This window comes from Tinamus guttatus, unplaced genomic scaffold (assembly GCF_059628265.1).
Source record: "Tinamus guttatus ecotype Peru unplaced genomic scaffold, ASM5962826v1 Tinamus_guttatus_pri_ptg000057l, whole genome shotgun sequence".
NCBI lineage: Eukaryota > Metazoa > Chordata > Aves > Tinamiformes > Tinamidae > Tinamus > Tinamus guttatus.
Genome location: NW_028288591.1, coordinates 183,406 through 197,517, shown reverse-complemented (window position 1 = coordinate 197,517; position 14,112 = coordinate 183,406). Strand labels below are relative to the sequence as shown.

General features: G+C 65.3%; 4 protein-coding genes across 4 annotated transcripts; 3 read left to right on the top strand and 1 right to left on the bottom strand.

The window, feature by feature from the left end:
- The first annotated feature begins 1,231 nt into the window (after positions 1-1,231).
- On the top strand, positions 1,232-1,918 carry TTC36 (tetratricopeptide repeat domain 36). Its single transcript, XM_088540254.1, has 3 exons — positions 1,232-1,331; positions 1,396-1,584; positions 1,653-1,918. Exons 1-3 carry the CDS (start codon positions 1,232-1,234, stop codon positions 1,916-1,918), a joined length of 555 nt encoding a protein of 184 aa, XP_088396380.1.
- A 311-nt stretch (positions 1,919-2,229) lies between these two features.
- Positions 2,230-3,757, top strand: TMEM25 (transmembrane protein 25). The gene is made up of 5 exons (XM_088540253.1): positions 2,230-2,584; positions 2,663-2,935; positions 3,010-3,089; positions 3,276-3,435; positions 3,519-3,757. Exons 1-5 carry the CDS (start codon positions 2,230-2,232, stop codon positions 3,755-3,757), a joined length of 1,107 nt encoding a protein of 368 aa, XP_088396379.1.
- A 1,524-nt stretch (positions 3,758-5,281) lies between these two features.
- On the bottom strand, positions 5,282-7,734 carry IFT46 (intraflagellar transport 46). Its single transcript, XM_088540252.1, has 9 exons — positions 7,346-7,734; positions 7,205-7,279; positions 7,042-7,135; positions 6,751-6,879; positions 6,244-6,365; positions 5,995-6,061; positions 5,852-5,912; positions 5,669-5,754; positions 5,282-5,377 (listed from the first exon to the last, which is right to left on the bottom strand). The coding sequence occupies exons 1-9, from the start codon at positions 7,732-7,734 to the stop codon at positions 5,282-5,284; spliced, it is 1,119 nt and encodes a 372-aa protein (XP_088396378.1).
- A 350-nt stretch (positions 7,735-8,084) lies between these two features.
- Positions 8,085-13,562, top strand: ARCN1 (archain 1 coat protein complex I subunit delta). Its single transcript, XM_010228482.2, has 9 exons — positions 8,085-8,348; positions 8,958-9,137; positions 9,344-9,549; positions 9,676-9,837; positions 10,513-10,678; positions 11,822-11,969; positions 12,167-12,275; positions 12,401-12,605; positions 13,398-13,562. Exons 1-9 carry the CDS (start codon positions 8,151-8,153, stop codon positions 13,485-13,487), a joined length of 1,464 nt encoding a protein of 487 aa, XP_010226784.2. The 5' UTR covers positions 8,085-8,150; the 3' UTR covers positions 13,488-13,562.
- Positions 13,563-14,112: the final 550 nt, after the last annotated feature.

Sequence of the window (14,112 nt, the reverse complement as noted above, 5' to 3'; positions counted from 1 at the left end):
CTCCAGGACTGACACGGATCATGCTGTCGGGACCCGCTCCCCGCGGAGCCCCCGGGCGTTTCTTTTCCTTTGTACAAAGCAGGTGTTTTTGTAAGGAGCAAAGCGGGTCACTGCAAAGGGCTGGGTGTTTGTTGTCCCTCGTCGTGTTCTGTTCCTTCCTTCATTTCCAAGCAATAGCGGGTTCTTCCGAGGACGCTCTTTGCGCAGGCTCAATCATGCCATTGAATCCACGCCGCCGGGCCGCACACCGCACGCGCGCCGGCTCTTCTGGTCTTTTGTAACTATAAATACGATATATATAGGAACTAATATAGTAACGCACCGTGTAACGAAGCCTAGTTCAGTATCGGTCCATGGCTCCTACTTCTCTTAACACTATAGGTAAGGATTGTGTTGCAGCCGCCCCCGGGGCGGGAGGAGCCGGGCGGCAGCCCGAGCCCTTCCCGGCCCCTCGTGTTCCCAGTCGGTCCTTGTACAACCCGGGTTTTCCTTCCTTTGCTCTTTTCGGTTATGAATGTCGGGGTACCACCTGCATCTCGGAAAATGTGCTCTGTGCTTTCCTGGTATCCTTGGAACAAGGTACTGTGGCTTTGTCTCTCAACCCAGAACTATTACTTGTGGTGTTTCTTTTATTGAACTTAACAGTCCTTAGTAAGTACAGGTAGGTGAATAATTGTTTCAAAAACTTAAAAAAGAAAAAAAAATGCTCTGCAAAAGCAAGGTTATGTTCTAGAAATACACTTCTTGGCAACTTATCATGTATAACGACTCTTTTCTTTCCTTCTTGTGTTCTTCCGAGCTTTGGGTTTTTTCTACAAAAAACAAAAAAAAAGGAAAAAAAAAAGACAAAAAAGAAAAAAAGAGAAAAAGAGAAAAAAGAGGAAATGTGTGTAAAGTCCATCAGTGTTAACTCCCTGCCACAGGGAAGAAGGAAATACTTTAACAGTTAAAAAAATGCTGAAAGCTCTGCAAAAGACTGAATGTAAAAATAAAAAGTGTACATAGTTGTAAAAACGAAAAACAAAAAAAAACAAAGGAGTTTTTAAACATGTTTATTTTCTATGCACTTTTTTTTATTTAAGTGATAGTTTAATTAATAAACATGTCAAGTTTATGGCTGCAGAGGGTGCCTTTGGCTTCATTCCGGGGGGCGGCCGCGCGCGGGTCACCTCGGCCGCGCGGCGGGTGAACATTAACCATGTTAATGTTAATGTTAACGTTAACATTTGCCATGGCCACGGCGAACGACCAGGCCGTGCTGCGGAGCATCTTCCAGCCCTGCAGCCCCTTCGAGGACGGCCCCGAGGAGGACGAGGAGCCGCCGGAGGAAGGTGAGGGGCGCGCGGGGGGCGCGCGGCGCGGCCGGGGCCGGGCCCGACGCTGCGTGCGCCGCAGAGGAGCCCTTCGTGCCGGCGCTGCTGGAGCGGGCGCGCGCGCTGGAGCTGCAGGGCGTCGCGGCGGCCGAGGCGGGCGACCTGGGCGCCGCGCTGCAGCGCTTCGGCGAGGCCGTCCGCCTGCTGCCCGCGCGCGCCTCCGCCTACAACAACCGCGCGCAGGCCCTGCGCCTCCGCGGCGACGTGGCAGGTGAGCGCGGCGGCACCGGGGGCGGCCCGTGGCGGGGGCAGCGGCTGCAGCTCGGCCTCCCGCCGCAGGCGCCCTGCGCGACCTGGACACGGCCATCGCCCTGGGCCGCGGGCGCGCTGCCCACCAGAGCCTGGTGCAGCGCGGGCTCATCCGGCGGCTGCAGGGGCGCGACGACGACGCGCGGCGCGACTTCGCGCAGGCCGCGCGCCTGGGCAGCGCCTTCGCCCGCCGCCAGCTCGTGCTGCTCAACCCCTACGCCGCGCTCTGCAACCAGATGCTGGGCCAGATGCTGGGCGCCCTGCGCCGCCCCGACGGCCCCGCCAGCGGCCCCTGAACGCAGGGTGGCCCGGGGACGGCGCGGGGTCCTGCATTGCTGTCACGGCTCTGTGCCCTCCTAATAAACCCGCCTGCAGCACCAAGGCCCCGTGTGTAGCTTGCGCCTTGCGCGCGGGTCGGGAATGGGGTTGGAGGCCGCCCGGCTGCTCGCGGCGCTGCCGAGGGCGGCCCCGTCCGTGCACGAGCCCCGCGCGCCGCTGCACCGCTGCGGCCGCAGGACGAGCGCGGGGCCGAGCCGGGCCCGCCCCTGCCCGCCCCCGCAGCGGCCTGCGCCGGGCGCCGCACTGCGGCCCGCGCGGCCCCGGCAGCATGGGGCACCGCGGGGGCTCCCCGCTCCCGGCCCTGCTGCTGCTGCTCTGCGCTGCAGCCGAGCGCGCGCTGGGCGCCCCGCGGGCTCCTCCTGGCGCTGGGTCCGGCCCCGCCGTGGACGGGCAGGCGCTGCGCGGGGATGAGCGCCGGCCCTTCGCGTGCCGGGCGCCGCTCCCCGCCGCCGCGCTCGCCTGGTACCTGGATGGCCGCGGGCAGCAGCCCGACAGCCCCGCCGAGCCCGGCGCTCCCAGCACCTTCACTCTGGCCGCGCACCGCGCCGACCAGCAGCTCGTGTGCGCCCTGGCCCCCGCAGCCCCCGGTGCCGCCAATGCTTCCATCCGCCTCGACGTGCAGTGTGAGCTCCCCGTGCTGTCGCGAACGGGCCGCCCCGGTGCCGCTCCGGCGCTGCTGACGGCTGCCCCTGTGCGCACAGTCCCCCCCGAGATCCTGCACGCGGACACGGGGCCAGGGCTCCTCGTGGTGCTGCTGGCGCTGGCACAGGCCAACCCGCCCGCTGCTGTCACCTGGCTCGGCCCCGACGGCCGCGCGGTGGCCAATGCCTCCCAGCTGCTGGCCCTGGATGCCGACGGGCACCCCGTGATCGCCAACCGCACCGTGCGCCTCCACCTCAGCACCGCCACGGGCACCATCTCCATCCACGCTGCCAACAGCCTCGGCGTCGCCAACGCCTCCGTCCCGGCCCGGGGTAGGTCCGCGGGGACAGGGATGGGGACAGGGATGGGGACAAGGCCGGCACTGAGGGCCCTGGCACTCGCGCAGGTCTCCTGGACGCCCGCGTGGAGCTGCCGCTGCTGGCGGTCGCCGCCGGGGCGGCCGCGCTGCTGGGCGCCCTGCTGGGCCTGGGCTGCGCGGCCGCCCGCCGCAGCGCGAAGCCGGGCGCAGGTAAGGGCCGGCGTCGCGGCACGGCCGCTCCCTGACGCCGCTCCCTGACGCCGTCTCCCCGCAGCGCCGCCCGGACCCGCGCCCCTGCCTCTGCCCCCCAGGTCAGTCCGTCCCTCCGGCTCCCGCGGCGCTTGGCTCCGCAGAGCGCCCTGGTGGCACCTGCCGCCCTGGGGACGTGCGGCTGCGCGGCCCACGCTCAGCCCCGCTCCCGACCCAGGTGCTCCCGCTGCTCCCCGCTGCCCCGCGAGCACCGGTCGCTGCCGCCCGACCTGCGCCTCAGCGACCTGGCGCGGGAGCCCCGAGGTGGGTCCCGGCGCCGCCGTCTGCAGCGCGGATCCCCCCTCGCTCCGAGCCCTTCCTTCCGTCCACCCTTTCCTTCCGCGCAGGCAGCCCCGGAGCCGCGGCGGAGCAGGGCACCCAGCCAGAGCCGGAGAAGGTCCCGGTACTTATTGGCCTCGGTGAGGGCCGTAGCGTCCTCGGGAGCCGTGCAGGGAGGCACCGGTCCCCGCGGCTGCTCCAGGAGACTCCAGCACTCATTCTCGGTCCTGCAGGGCTCATCCGCTTCCCCGCAACCGGCTACGTTTACAAGGTGTCCAGCACGAGCAGCGACGAGATCTGGCTCTGAGACGCAGCGTGGGGCCCGCGAGCCGGGGCCGACCCTCCCCTGGGGTGTCCGTGAGCTCCGCAGCCGCCTCCCGGCATCCCGGCCATCCCGGGGGCCGCGCCAGCGCTCCGGCTAGTAGCCTAGCAGCAGCACAAGCCTCCGGGGCCTCCGGGGCTTTGTCCATCGTCCTCAGTGCTGCCCGCCCTGGAGCCCGGCCGTTCTCGCCGAGGAGCCGCGGAGCGGAGCTGGTTCTGGTGAGCCGGGCCGGCGAGCAACCCCAAGGGAGCAACCCTGGAGCCGCGGGTGGGCAGGAGCTGCCCGCCGGGCACAGAGCTCCCAGCCGAGGCCTGGGCCTGGCTAATGCTGGACTCCCGCACCCCTCTGATCCAGGGCTTGGCACGGTGTCCTGCATCCCGCTTGGTGTTTGTGCAGCTGCCAATGGGCCCGTCCTCAGGCAGAACGCGCTCTCATTGCCCCAATCCCCCATGCTCCAAAATGCCGGGGACCAGGTGCCATCTGGGGCCGCATGGGTGACACCCCCTGATCTGGGGAGGTGCCACGAGAGGGAGAAAGGGGGGACCAGGAGCGACGCGGGGCGCCGGGAGCAGCGAGCAGACAGGAGCCCCCTCACTCGCTCCCAGTAGCTCTGCCGTCAGCCAAGGCCTGTCTTTATCCATCTCAAGCCCTTTAGAAACAGATCATGACCCAAACGCAGCAACGGTGCCCGCAGAGCGGCTCCGCGAAGCTGCTCCCGGCGCGGGGCAGGCGGCAGCCCGGGCGCTGCAGGGTCGGCAGCGCGGCCCACGCGCTGGGGCTCTGCCCAGCAGCAATAAAGGAACTCGACTGGCACCGTCCGGCTTATTCCTCCTCATCCTCCTTCGCTTCTCTGACACATTCCGGGAAAAGAGCCGGTGGGAACCAGAAATGTAGGAGCTCTCCAGCTTTTAACAGGCTGCTCTTGTCAGCCTCGGACCCACCTGAAGCCTGTAAGGAATACGTGCCCCGTGTCACCCGCTGCCACCTGCATGCAGCACAAGGTAGGCAAAGAGCCCTGTCCCCCCCCAGCCTCCCGGAGCGCTGGTTGGCAGAACGTGCAGAAACGAAGCTCTGATACTGATATGTGCAAGACAGCGAGCGCAGAATGGAGAAAGAGGCTAAATAGCAATGGGCAGAGGGGGTTCCTGGATATGGCGAGACCTTGGCGCACAGTACGCGACTCGGTTTGGTGTCTGAGCATGGAGTTTATTGCCAGCAGCTGTAGCACTCGGCAGGGCTGTTGTACAGGTCTGCAAGGTGTCACACGGAGACTCTTGCTTCCTGCTGGAGGGAATGTCATGTCGCATTCCTTGGGAACAATCAAAAGGGAGGGATGAGGCAGCATCTGCAACACGTGCGGGCTCAAACCTAACCCTATGATTCCCCAGCAGCGTCCCTAAAACATGGGAGTCTTTTGGAGTGCGGTGCTTTGCCTTGTGAGTTGCTTTGGTCAAACTTTGGCGGTGTGCAGCAGCCATCGGGGCAGGAGCTGGGGCTGGCGCTGTCGCTTCACGTAAAGCTGAGCACTTCTGCCTCTGGCACCTGGGAAGCTGCGTGGGACGGGGGGCTCCCGGCCGCCTTCCCCTCTGCCAGCGACTTGAAGTGCTGCGGGAAAAGAACCCACCAGCACAAAGGTGTAATTTTCAATAACTGGAACACAGGCAGCCTCTGAAAACACGAGCCCAACTTCCTCTGTGAGACCAGGGTGGCCAGGAGACACCCAGAGCCTCGGGTTGCCCTGCGGGGTTCCCAGTCCAGTTCTGAGCAAGCCCCTGTGTGTGCTCGACTCCCTGTGACTTCCCTGGGGACAATATTCGGGACTTATCCCGGGCTGCTGAACGCTGCGTTTGGAAATGCCCCGAGCCGCAGGGCCGGACTGTGGCTGCCGCTGCTCACCTGCGAGTTCTTGAACTCGGAGTAGAGCGAGAAGAGGACGTGCAGGGGCTGGATGCGGCTCTTGTACACGGGGATGTCCAGAATGGCTGTGGACGGAGAGCAGAGGCCGCGAGAGCTCCAGGGCGGTGCCAGCTTCCCCTGCCTGCCCCTGCTCCGTGTGCCCGCGGGCCGCGCGGCGCTCACCGCAGATCATGTCGCTGTACTCGGCCAGGCTGCAGTCGATCTCCGCCGTCGGGAGGCTCACCTGGAGCACAGGGCGCTGTGCGGCCCGCCCGGCGCCGCGCACGGGGCAGCGCGGAGCCGCCGGCACCGCCTGGCCAACGTACCCTGCCCAGGAGCTCCTCGAATTCCGGCAGCCATTCCTGCATGAGCGTCTCGATGTCAGGCATGGGTCTGCAAGGGGAGGGGAAACGGCAGACACGTCCCGCAGGATTAAACGCGGGCCCTGGGCACGGCCTCCCCGGCCGAGCGGGGTCGGGCTCCGGCAGCGGTGGGACAGGGTGGCCATGGGCTGCGGTCCCGGTGCCGCCGCTGCCGTCCCGCACAGACACGGACACGGAGCAGCGGCCGCTCACCTGCTGTAGTGCACGGTGGCGGGCGGCTTGCAGCGATGCAGCTCGGCGATGCTTTCGATCCAGCTGTCGATAGCCTTGGGGTTCTTCTCTGCGTTCTCTATGCTCTTCACCTTGACCTGCTGCTAAGGACAGAAAGCAGCCTGCAAACACAGGGCTGAGGATTTCTGCAGACCGGGTGTTCTGCAGACCCTGCAAACTGCGTTCTGCAGCCGGGGACACAAACGCTGACAAGGGGCAGGATGGGACACGCAAAGGAGGGTGAACTGCAGCCAAAGGGAGCACACGGATGCACGGTCTGCACAAACACCTCCCGGCAGCAAGGTCTGCATGTGCCTGAGGCTAAAGGTGGGAAAGGGTTGGGGGGTTTGGGGTGTTTTCTCTCTGTGCTTTCAAAGCCAGGTTACCAGTTTTGCTGCAAGGCTGTGTTCCTACGGGCACAAAGCAAGACCACAGCAAGGTCTGTTCCCTGTGGCGTGCAGGAACCGTCCCCTTTGCGCCCGCACTCACAGCGATGTTGTGCTGCTTGGAGTCCTCCGTGAGCCACAGGGAGAGCACCGTGGGATCCGACTGCTTCGTGGACGGCTCGTCGAGCACCAGCAGGCCCAGGTTGTCGGGGCTGCCGTCCGGACGCGGCACCTGCGCAGAGAGGAGCCCTGAGCATCGATGGCCATGAGCGTCGGAGGGCACCCGGTGCTGCAGCTCGCGCAGCTCCGGGCACAGGGCCGTGCGGTGGGGACGGCTGCGCTCCCCGGCAAGGCCAGCAAAGCCCATCCGCTGCCAGCAGGAGCAAGCAAGCACCTTTAGAAAGGCATCGATGTCTCCGACCGCGGGGATGAAGTCGGGAATGAAGGGCTGCAGCTTGTGCTCGAGCTCTATCGCTTGGGGGGTGTACCTGCAGGAGGAACGCGCTCAGCACGGGGACCGTGCAGGCCGCGGTGCGGGGCGCGCTGCCCCCGCTCACCTCCGAATGTACTCGAAGAGCTCCTTGACCTCGCCGGACACGGGCAGGTAGTCGTAGTCGGCGGGGTTGTAGGCCCTGGAGCGGCGCGGCTCGGTGAGCGCCCTGCGCCCGCCCGCCCGCCCCGCCGCCCGCCGCCCTCACCCCGCGGGCGCCGCGCCGCGCTCCTCCTCCTCGTCGTCGGCCGAGTCGCTGTCCGAGCTGTCGTCCTCGTCGTCGTCGTCCTCCTCGTCGTCGCTGGGCCCCGCGGGGCGGCGCGGCGCCGCCTCCTCGCGCGGCCGCGCCACGGGGCTGCCCTCGGCGCGCCGGGCCCACGCCGGGCCCAGCGGCAGCGCGCGGCGCCCGCGCCGGCGCCCCGAGGGCGGCCGCGCCGCGGGCTCCTCGGCCTCGGGCAGCTCCAGGCTCTCGTCGTAGGGCTGGTCCTCCACGAGGCGGCTCTGCGCGGGGCCGGTGAGAGCGGCGGGCCCGGTCCCGGTATCCATCCCGGGCCCGGTCCCGGTCCCGCTCACCTCCAGCGCGCGCGCTTCCGCCATGGCGCCGTCGCCATGGCAACCCGGGGCGCCCTTCCGGCCGCGCTCTCGGTGGTCGGCGGCGCCGGCGGCAGCGCCCCCTGCGGGCGGGCGGCCCCGCCCCGCCCCGGCGCCGTGCGCGGCGCCGCTTCCGGCTGCGGACGTGGCCCGGCGCCGCCATCTTGTGGGGCTGCCGCGGGCCGGGCCGCGCGGAGCGGAGCGGAGCGGAGCGGAGGGAGCGAGAGGCGCCGCCGCCGCCATGGTGGGCACCGCACCGGGGAGCTGCGCGCGGGGTCCCGGGGCGGGCAGCGGGGGAGGCCCCGCCGTGCGGTAACGGCCGGGAGGGCCGGCCCTGAGCGCCGCGCTCCCCGCAGGTGCTGCTGGCCGCCGCCGTGTGCACCAAGGCGGGCAAGGCCATCGTGTCGCGCCAGTTCGTGGAGATGACCCGCACGCGCATCGAGGGGCTGCTGGCCGCCTTCCCCAAGCTCATGAACACGGGCAAGCAGCACACCTTCGTGGAGACGGAGAGCGTGCGCTACGTGTACCAGCCCATGGAGAAGCTCTACATGGTGCTCATCACCACCAAGAACAGCAACATCCTGGAGGACCTGGAAACGCTGCGGCTCTTCTCCCGGGTGGTAAGGGCGCGCGGGGGCCCGGGGAGCGCGCCGGGGGATCTCCGTCCCGGAGCCGGCGGCGCGCGCGATCTGAGGCTTCCTGCAGCGTTTGGGAATTGCACGTAGGAAACCTGCGATTGAGCGGTGAGTGCAGGCCCTGCAGGCGTGGTGCTGCGCTCGAGCTGCCACAAAACGCTTAAGAGGGCACCCAGCCTCCTCCAAGGGCAGAGCACGGGGTCACAGTGCCACGGGGGTGCCCCGGGTCTGCTGCTGCTCCGGAGACGTTCCTGGATAGCAGCCTTCAGAGCCACTCCGTGCCCTGCCCAGGGCCCTGCAGGAAGCTCTGCAGCTGCGCGGGGTTTGTTTGTCTAGGGCTGTCTGAGTCTCTGCGTTGTGGAATTAAGTGGTTGTCTAAATATTTGGAGCTAGGAAGGGTGGTGTGAACAACGTAGCTAAAGCTGTGCCTGTTGTTTATCAACGAGGGGCAGGAGCATTAGGAGCTCGGTGCAGAGCACGGCTTGCCGGGGGTCTAGCACGAGCGTGAAGCGTGGGGAAGGTGGGCAGCAAACGCTGGCACGTGCTCCGCTGCGCTGCCCCGCACGCTCCTTCCCTGCCTCTCTCCCTGCCTAGATCCCCGAGTACTGTCGAGCTCTGGAGGAGAACGAGATCTCCGAGCACTGCTTTGACCTGATTTTTGCTTTCGATGAAATCGTGGCCCTGGGCTACCGTGAGAACGTCAACCTGGCGCAGATCCGCACCTTCACGGAGATGGACTCGCACGAGGAGAAAGTGTTCCGCGCCGTGCGAGAGGTGAGCGCGCGTCCGGCGAAACGCTGCTGTTAATGCAGAAGTGCTCTGCCCCCTTGGATACGGGTGCAGGACGTGCTGCTCTCTGGGCTGAGCGATCCCCTTTCCTCGGCCCGGGGCTTTAGAAGCGCACGTGCTGAGTTTGGGCTGCTCCGTGGCACCGACCGAGATCCCCAAGCTCTCTCATGGCCCCTTTTCGTCCCCTGCAGACTCAGGAGCGCGAGGCCAAGGCGGAGATGCGCCGCAAAGCGAAGGAGCTGCAGCAGGCCAGGAGGGATGCCGAGAGGCAGGGCAAGAAGGCGCCCGGCTTCGGGGGCTTCGGCAGCTCGGCTGTGTCCGGGGGCCCCGCTGCGGCCATGATCACGGAGACCATCATCGAGACGGAGAAGCCCAAAGTGGTGCCTTCGCCTGCCAGGTGCGTGCGTGCCGGGCCGGGGCCAAGTGTTCCGCAGGGGGGGGATCCTGCTCCGGGAGCGGGCTAGGGCTCACGAGGCTGCTGCCGCCACCGGACTCGGGGACACTCGTGCGTGTTGTCCTTCAGGCCCTCAGGTCCTAGCAAAGCGCTGAAACTCGGCGCGAAAGGCAAGGAGGTGGACAACTTTGTGGACAAGCTGAAATCGGAAGGGGAAAACATCGTGAGCTCCGTCGGGAAGCGCTCCGCGGAGGCAGCCAAAGTTCTCGCTCCTGCTGTCAACACGGAGAGGTGAGTTTGGCTCCGGCGTGGCCAGCGGCATTCCCAGGGCGCTCTGCCCTTCCCAGCGTCACGGCCAGAGCTGGCGGGATCTCCCCGCTCGGCTCCCACAGCGGGGGGTTTCTGCTGTTACACCCCTGTGCTGATCACTGATCGCTCCTGGAAACAGGCAGCAGGCAACAGTCTCAGCAAGCACAGCAAAAAGAGAAAAGAAAGGGGAAAAGACGAGGCAGATCCCTCTGTCAATTAGGCAGTGCTGGGATTGAAGCGGGATACGCATCCATGGTTTAGCTCCAGCTGAGGCTGGAGATTTTCCTTTGCCTCTTGCAGTGTTGCTCCTGCCCCACAGTCAGCCCTCACATAAGGTGACGCGGTGGCCGTTTCTTCCCCTCCCCAGACGCACAGACCTGCTGCGTAACTGTGGCGCGGGACACGGGCAGTCGTTCCGTGTTTTCCGTGCGGTGCTAGAGAACCTTTCGCAGCCGTAGGCGCGAGGGAAGGCGCTGCGTGTTCGGGGTGCGCAGTGACCCGCGTGCCGAGCTGCCGCGTCGCTGCCGGCCCGGCCTCGTGTTCCTGGTGTACTTGTATCCGGAGATCCGTGTGCCCCGCAGTTGTCCCCTCGCTCGCTGGGCGCTGACCTCCCGTCCCGCTCGAGCCACGCAGCACACTGCTTCCTTCTCTCTCTAGCGTGCACATGAAGATAGAAGAGAAGATTTCCCTGACCTGTGGCCGTGACGGAGGGCTGCAGAATATGGAACTACATGGCATGATCGTGCTGCACATCTCCGATGAGAAGTTTGCCCGGATTCGCCTGCACGTGGAAAACGAAGACAAGAGGGGGGTGCAGCTACAGGTAAGGGCTGCTGGGTGTCCCCGCTGCTGAGCGGGGCTGGCTGCTCCCCAGGGCCAAGCAGGGGAAAGCGTGCCACACTTCTGCCCAAGCCTTCGCAGCAGCTGCTCCGAAAATGCCAGCAGCCTCTCGCGTACGTGGAGCGCCAGCTCCTGCTCGGAGGACTGAAGTTTGCTTGAAAGTCCCGTCTCGTGCGTCTCTTGATGCCTTCAGAGCCTTGTCTCCGTGCTGATGCGCGTTGGCACGCTGCCCGACCCCTCTTGCCCTCTGCAGCAGTCTGGCGTGCTGCTTGATGCTGTTTTATCCAGGGAGTGCAGCTGTGCAGCAGGAGCGCTGCAATGAGGTTACTGCACTGGCAAACACTGTGTTCAGTATCTGCAGAGCTGTTTCACTGCTGCTTCCTGTGACCTGCCCTTTCTGGGAATATCCAAAGCGTTTGCCAGAGCTGGAGCCCCCGGGTACAGGTCGTACCACGAGCCCGGGAGGATCCTAGAGCTGCTCTTCCCTTTCTCTCTCCGGGTTTCTGCTGCTTCCTTGAGCTCTGGCAGTCGCCTCTGGAACGTTGCGGTGCTGCCTCCTCCTTCGGCACAGCGCTGCTCAGGGCTTAGCTGGCTGCAAGTCCCGGGAAAAGGGAGTAGGTTCCTTATCAGCTCATCTCTAAGCAAGTTCCTAGCAGGACTCCCACACGTGCAGCTTTGGGGAAGATAAAATCAAGGCCAGCGTTGGCTCTTGTCTTTCTAGCGTAACTTGAACTGTAATGAGCAAAAATCCTTTGCTTTCAAGAAGCTGTTTGCATTTGCTGCGGTGATTTAAATACAGTTTGGCTGCCAGCGTTTGAGTAAATGTACGCATGGAGTCTGGTGATGGAAGTGGGATTCTGGAGCTTTCAGGATGTTCTCTGAGGTAGCGTGAGGAGAAACGCTCTGGGTTTTAAGAGTTGTTACAGCTGGTCTGTAAGTGTCGGCCCTGGCTGGGCTGAATTCCCGCAGGGTCGGGTACTGCTCCTCACGGATCAGTGCTTCCAGGAAGGGATTTCGGGTGACGAGCATAGCGGGTGCAGCGGGGCCCCTGAGGGACGGCAGCAAAGAGGGGTTGCTCCAGGCAGCAGCGTGTGGCCGTAGCGCCCGGCGCCCCTTCCCCTTCCAGACGCACCCGAACGTGGACAAGAAGCTCTTCACCGCGGAGTCGCAGATCGGCTTGAAGAACCCCGAGAAGTCCTTCCCCCTGAACAGCGACGTGGGCGTGCTCAAGTGGAGGCTGCAGACCACCGAGGAGTCCTTCATCCCGCTCACCAGTGAGTAGGGCCGCGCGGGGCCAAGTGCCCGCGCGTCGCCTGTCTGTCCCCCCTGTCCCCAGCCTCTGGGCTGGGGGTGCCCGGGAAGGTCCCTTCTGCAGAGAGCTCGTGTCCTGCTCCCCCATGGGCATCGTTTCCTCGTCACCTGCCGCACGTGCCACTGCTCGTGGTTTAGCGGGCTCTTCTTGTGTCCGCAGTTAACTGCTGGCCGTCGGAGAGCGGGAGCAGCTGCGACGTGAACATCGAGTACGAGTTGCAAGAGGAGAGCCTGGAGCTGAACGACGTGATCATCACAATCCCTTTGCCGTGAGTAGCGTCGCACGGGCGCGCGGGGCCTTCCGCAGCCCGCGCCGTCCCTTCCCTGCTGCTGCGGCCGCTGCTCCGCTCGCTGCAGGCACGTGAGCTCGTGTGGCTCCTCTCGCCCGCCCTAGGTCTGGTGTCGGGGCCCCGGTGATCGGGGAGATCGACGGCGAGTATCGCCACGACAGCCGGAGAAACCTCCTCGAGTGGTGCCTGCCAGTGATCGATGCCAAAAACAAGAGCGGCAGCCTGGAGTTCAGCATAGCAGGGCAGCCAAACGACTTCTTCCCAGTGCACGTCTCCTTCGTCTCCAAAAAGAACTACTGCAACATACAGGTAGGGCCGCTGCCCGCGCAGGACTTGCTCCCAGATGCTCAGAGCGCTGTGGGCGCCTCGCGGAACGGGCTGATTCCTGCCCGTAATGCGGAGCGGAGCTGCCCTGTGCCTCCCTGGCAGCAGCTGTGGCATCTGCTTGCCTGCACCGCTGGCTTATTTTGCTGCTTGCCCTCCTGGGCCGTCCCCTTGTGCACAAACGTGGCAGAGGAGGAGACCAGCGTGTTCCCGCGGGGCAGCTCCTTGTCACTGGGTCCCTCTGCCCGCGCTCGGATTCTGTGCGAGCCGAGCGCGTCCCCTGCGCGGCTGAGGGAGAGGGCACCGCCAGGGAGGGCGGCAGGGCCTCGTCCCTGTGTCCCCATCCCGCAGCTCTCCCTGCTGCTCCCTCGTGCTGCCCCGCTCGGTGAGCGCCTGCACGTGACTGTACACATTATGTTCTTAGCCACCTTCGCTGGCACCGAGGAGTAGTTTTGCTACGGGCAGCTGCCTAGAACTTGTGATGTGCCCCCCGAGCTGACTTAGGAGGAGAAGCTGTTGCCCTGCCAAGCGAAACGACTTCTGGGCGTACAGCTCTGTGCCTGCCCTGCGTTGCACCATAGCTCTCAAGGGCTGCAGGGCTCTGTGCAGGCTGCTCTCGTGAGACAGCTTCCTGGGAAGGCACCTTCCCTGCAGCACAGAGGCCTTGGCAAAGCGATGGGCTCCCCTTGGCCTCGGGCTGTCTCCGGTTGAGCAGGAGGCTGCGCCGGAGCGCGGCGCTCGGGAACGCTCGCCTAACCGTGTGCGTTGTCTCCACAGGTTACCAAAGTGACCCAGGTAGAGGGGAACAGTCCCGTAAGGTTTTCTGCTGAGACCACCTTCCTGGTGGACAAGTATGAAATCCTGTAGTGCCGGCTGTGGGGAATCGCTAAGGAAATTTTTAAATTAAAAAAAAAAATAAAAGAGGCCGCAGTTTATTCTGAATGTCTGGAACGCCGCAGCCCTCCCTCTGCTCGGACTCGTGGCTCTGTCCGCCATCCGCAGCGGTCCTGCCCCACGGACGTTTCCTGGACAGGAGCACGGGGAAAGGCTGCAAACGTCTTTGGCAGAACAGGGAGCCCTCGGCGGAGGCCCCGGCTGCGGCCGCTGCCCCTCCTGCCGCACGAAGCCGCCCGGAGCGCGCGCTCGACGTCAGCCTCCGCCTCTTCTGGGCTTCACACACCCTCCTCCTGTTGGTGCTGCCGCTTTATTTCTCCTCTGCCTTCAACGTGTGTTTCTGTGGATGCCGCCGGCACTAAGATAATGTGCCCAAGGGCGTTTTGTTTCCCTGGCAGGAGGGGAGCAAGGCGGCTCCCGTTCCCAAGGTGGGCACGTGGCGGGCGCGCGCGGCCCTCCTGCCTCGGTGCCACCCGTGCTGCCCGTGGGCCCTGCCTCGCTGCGTGGCCCGGGGTTTGAGGCTCCTGGGGGTGTGTGGTGGCCCTGCAGCGAGCGGAGGCGGCAGCGCTGGCCGTGCCCCTCGGGCGGGTTTCTCCAG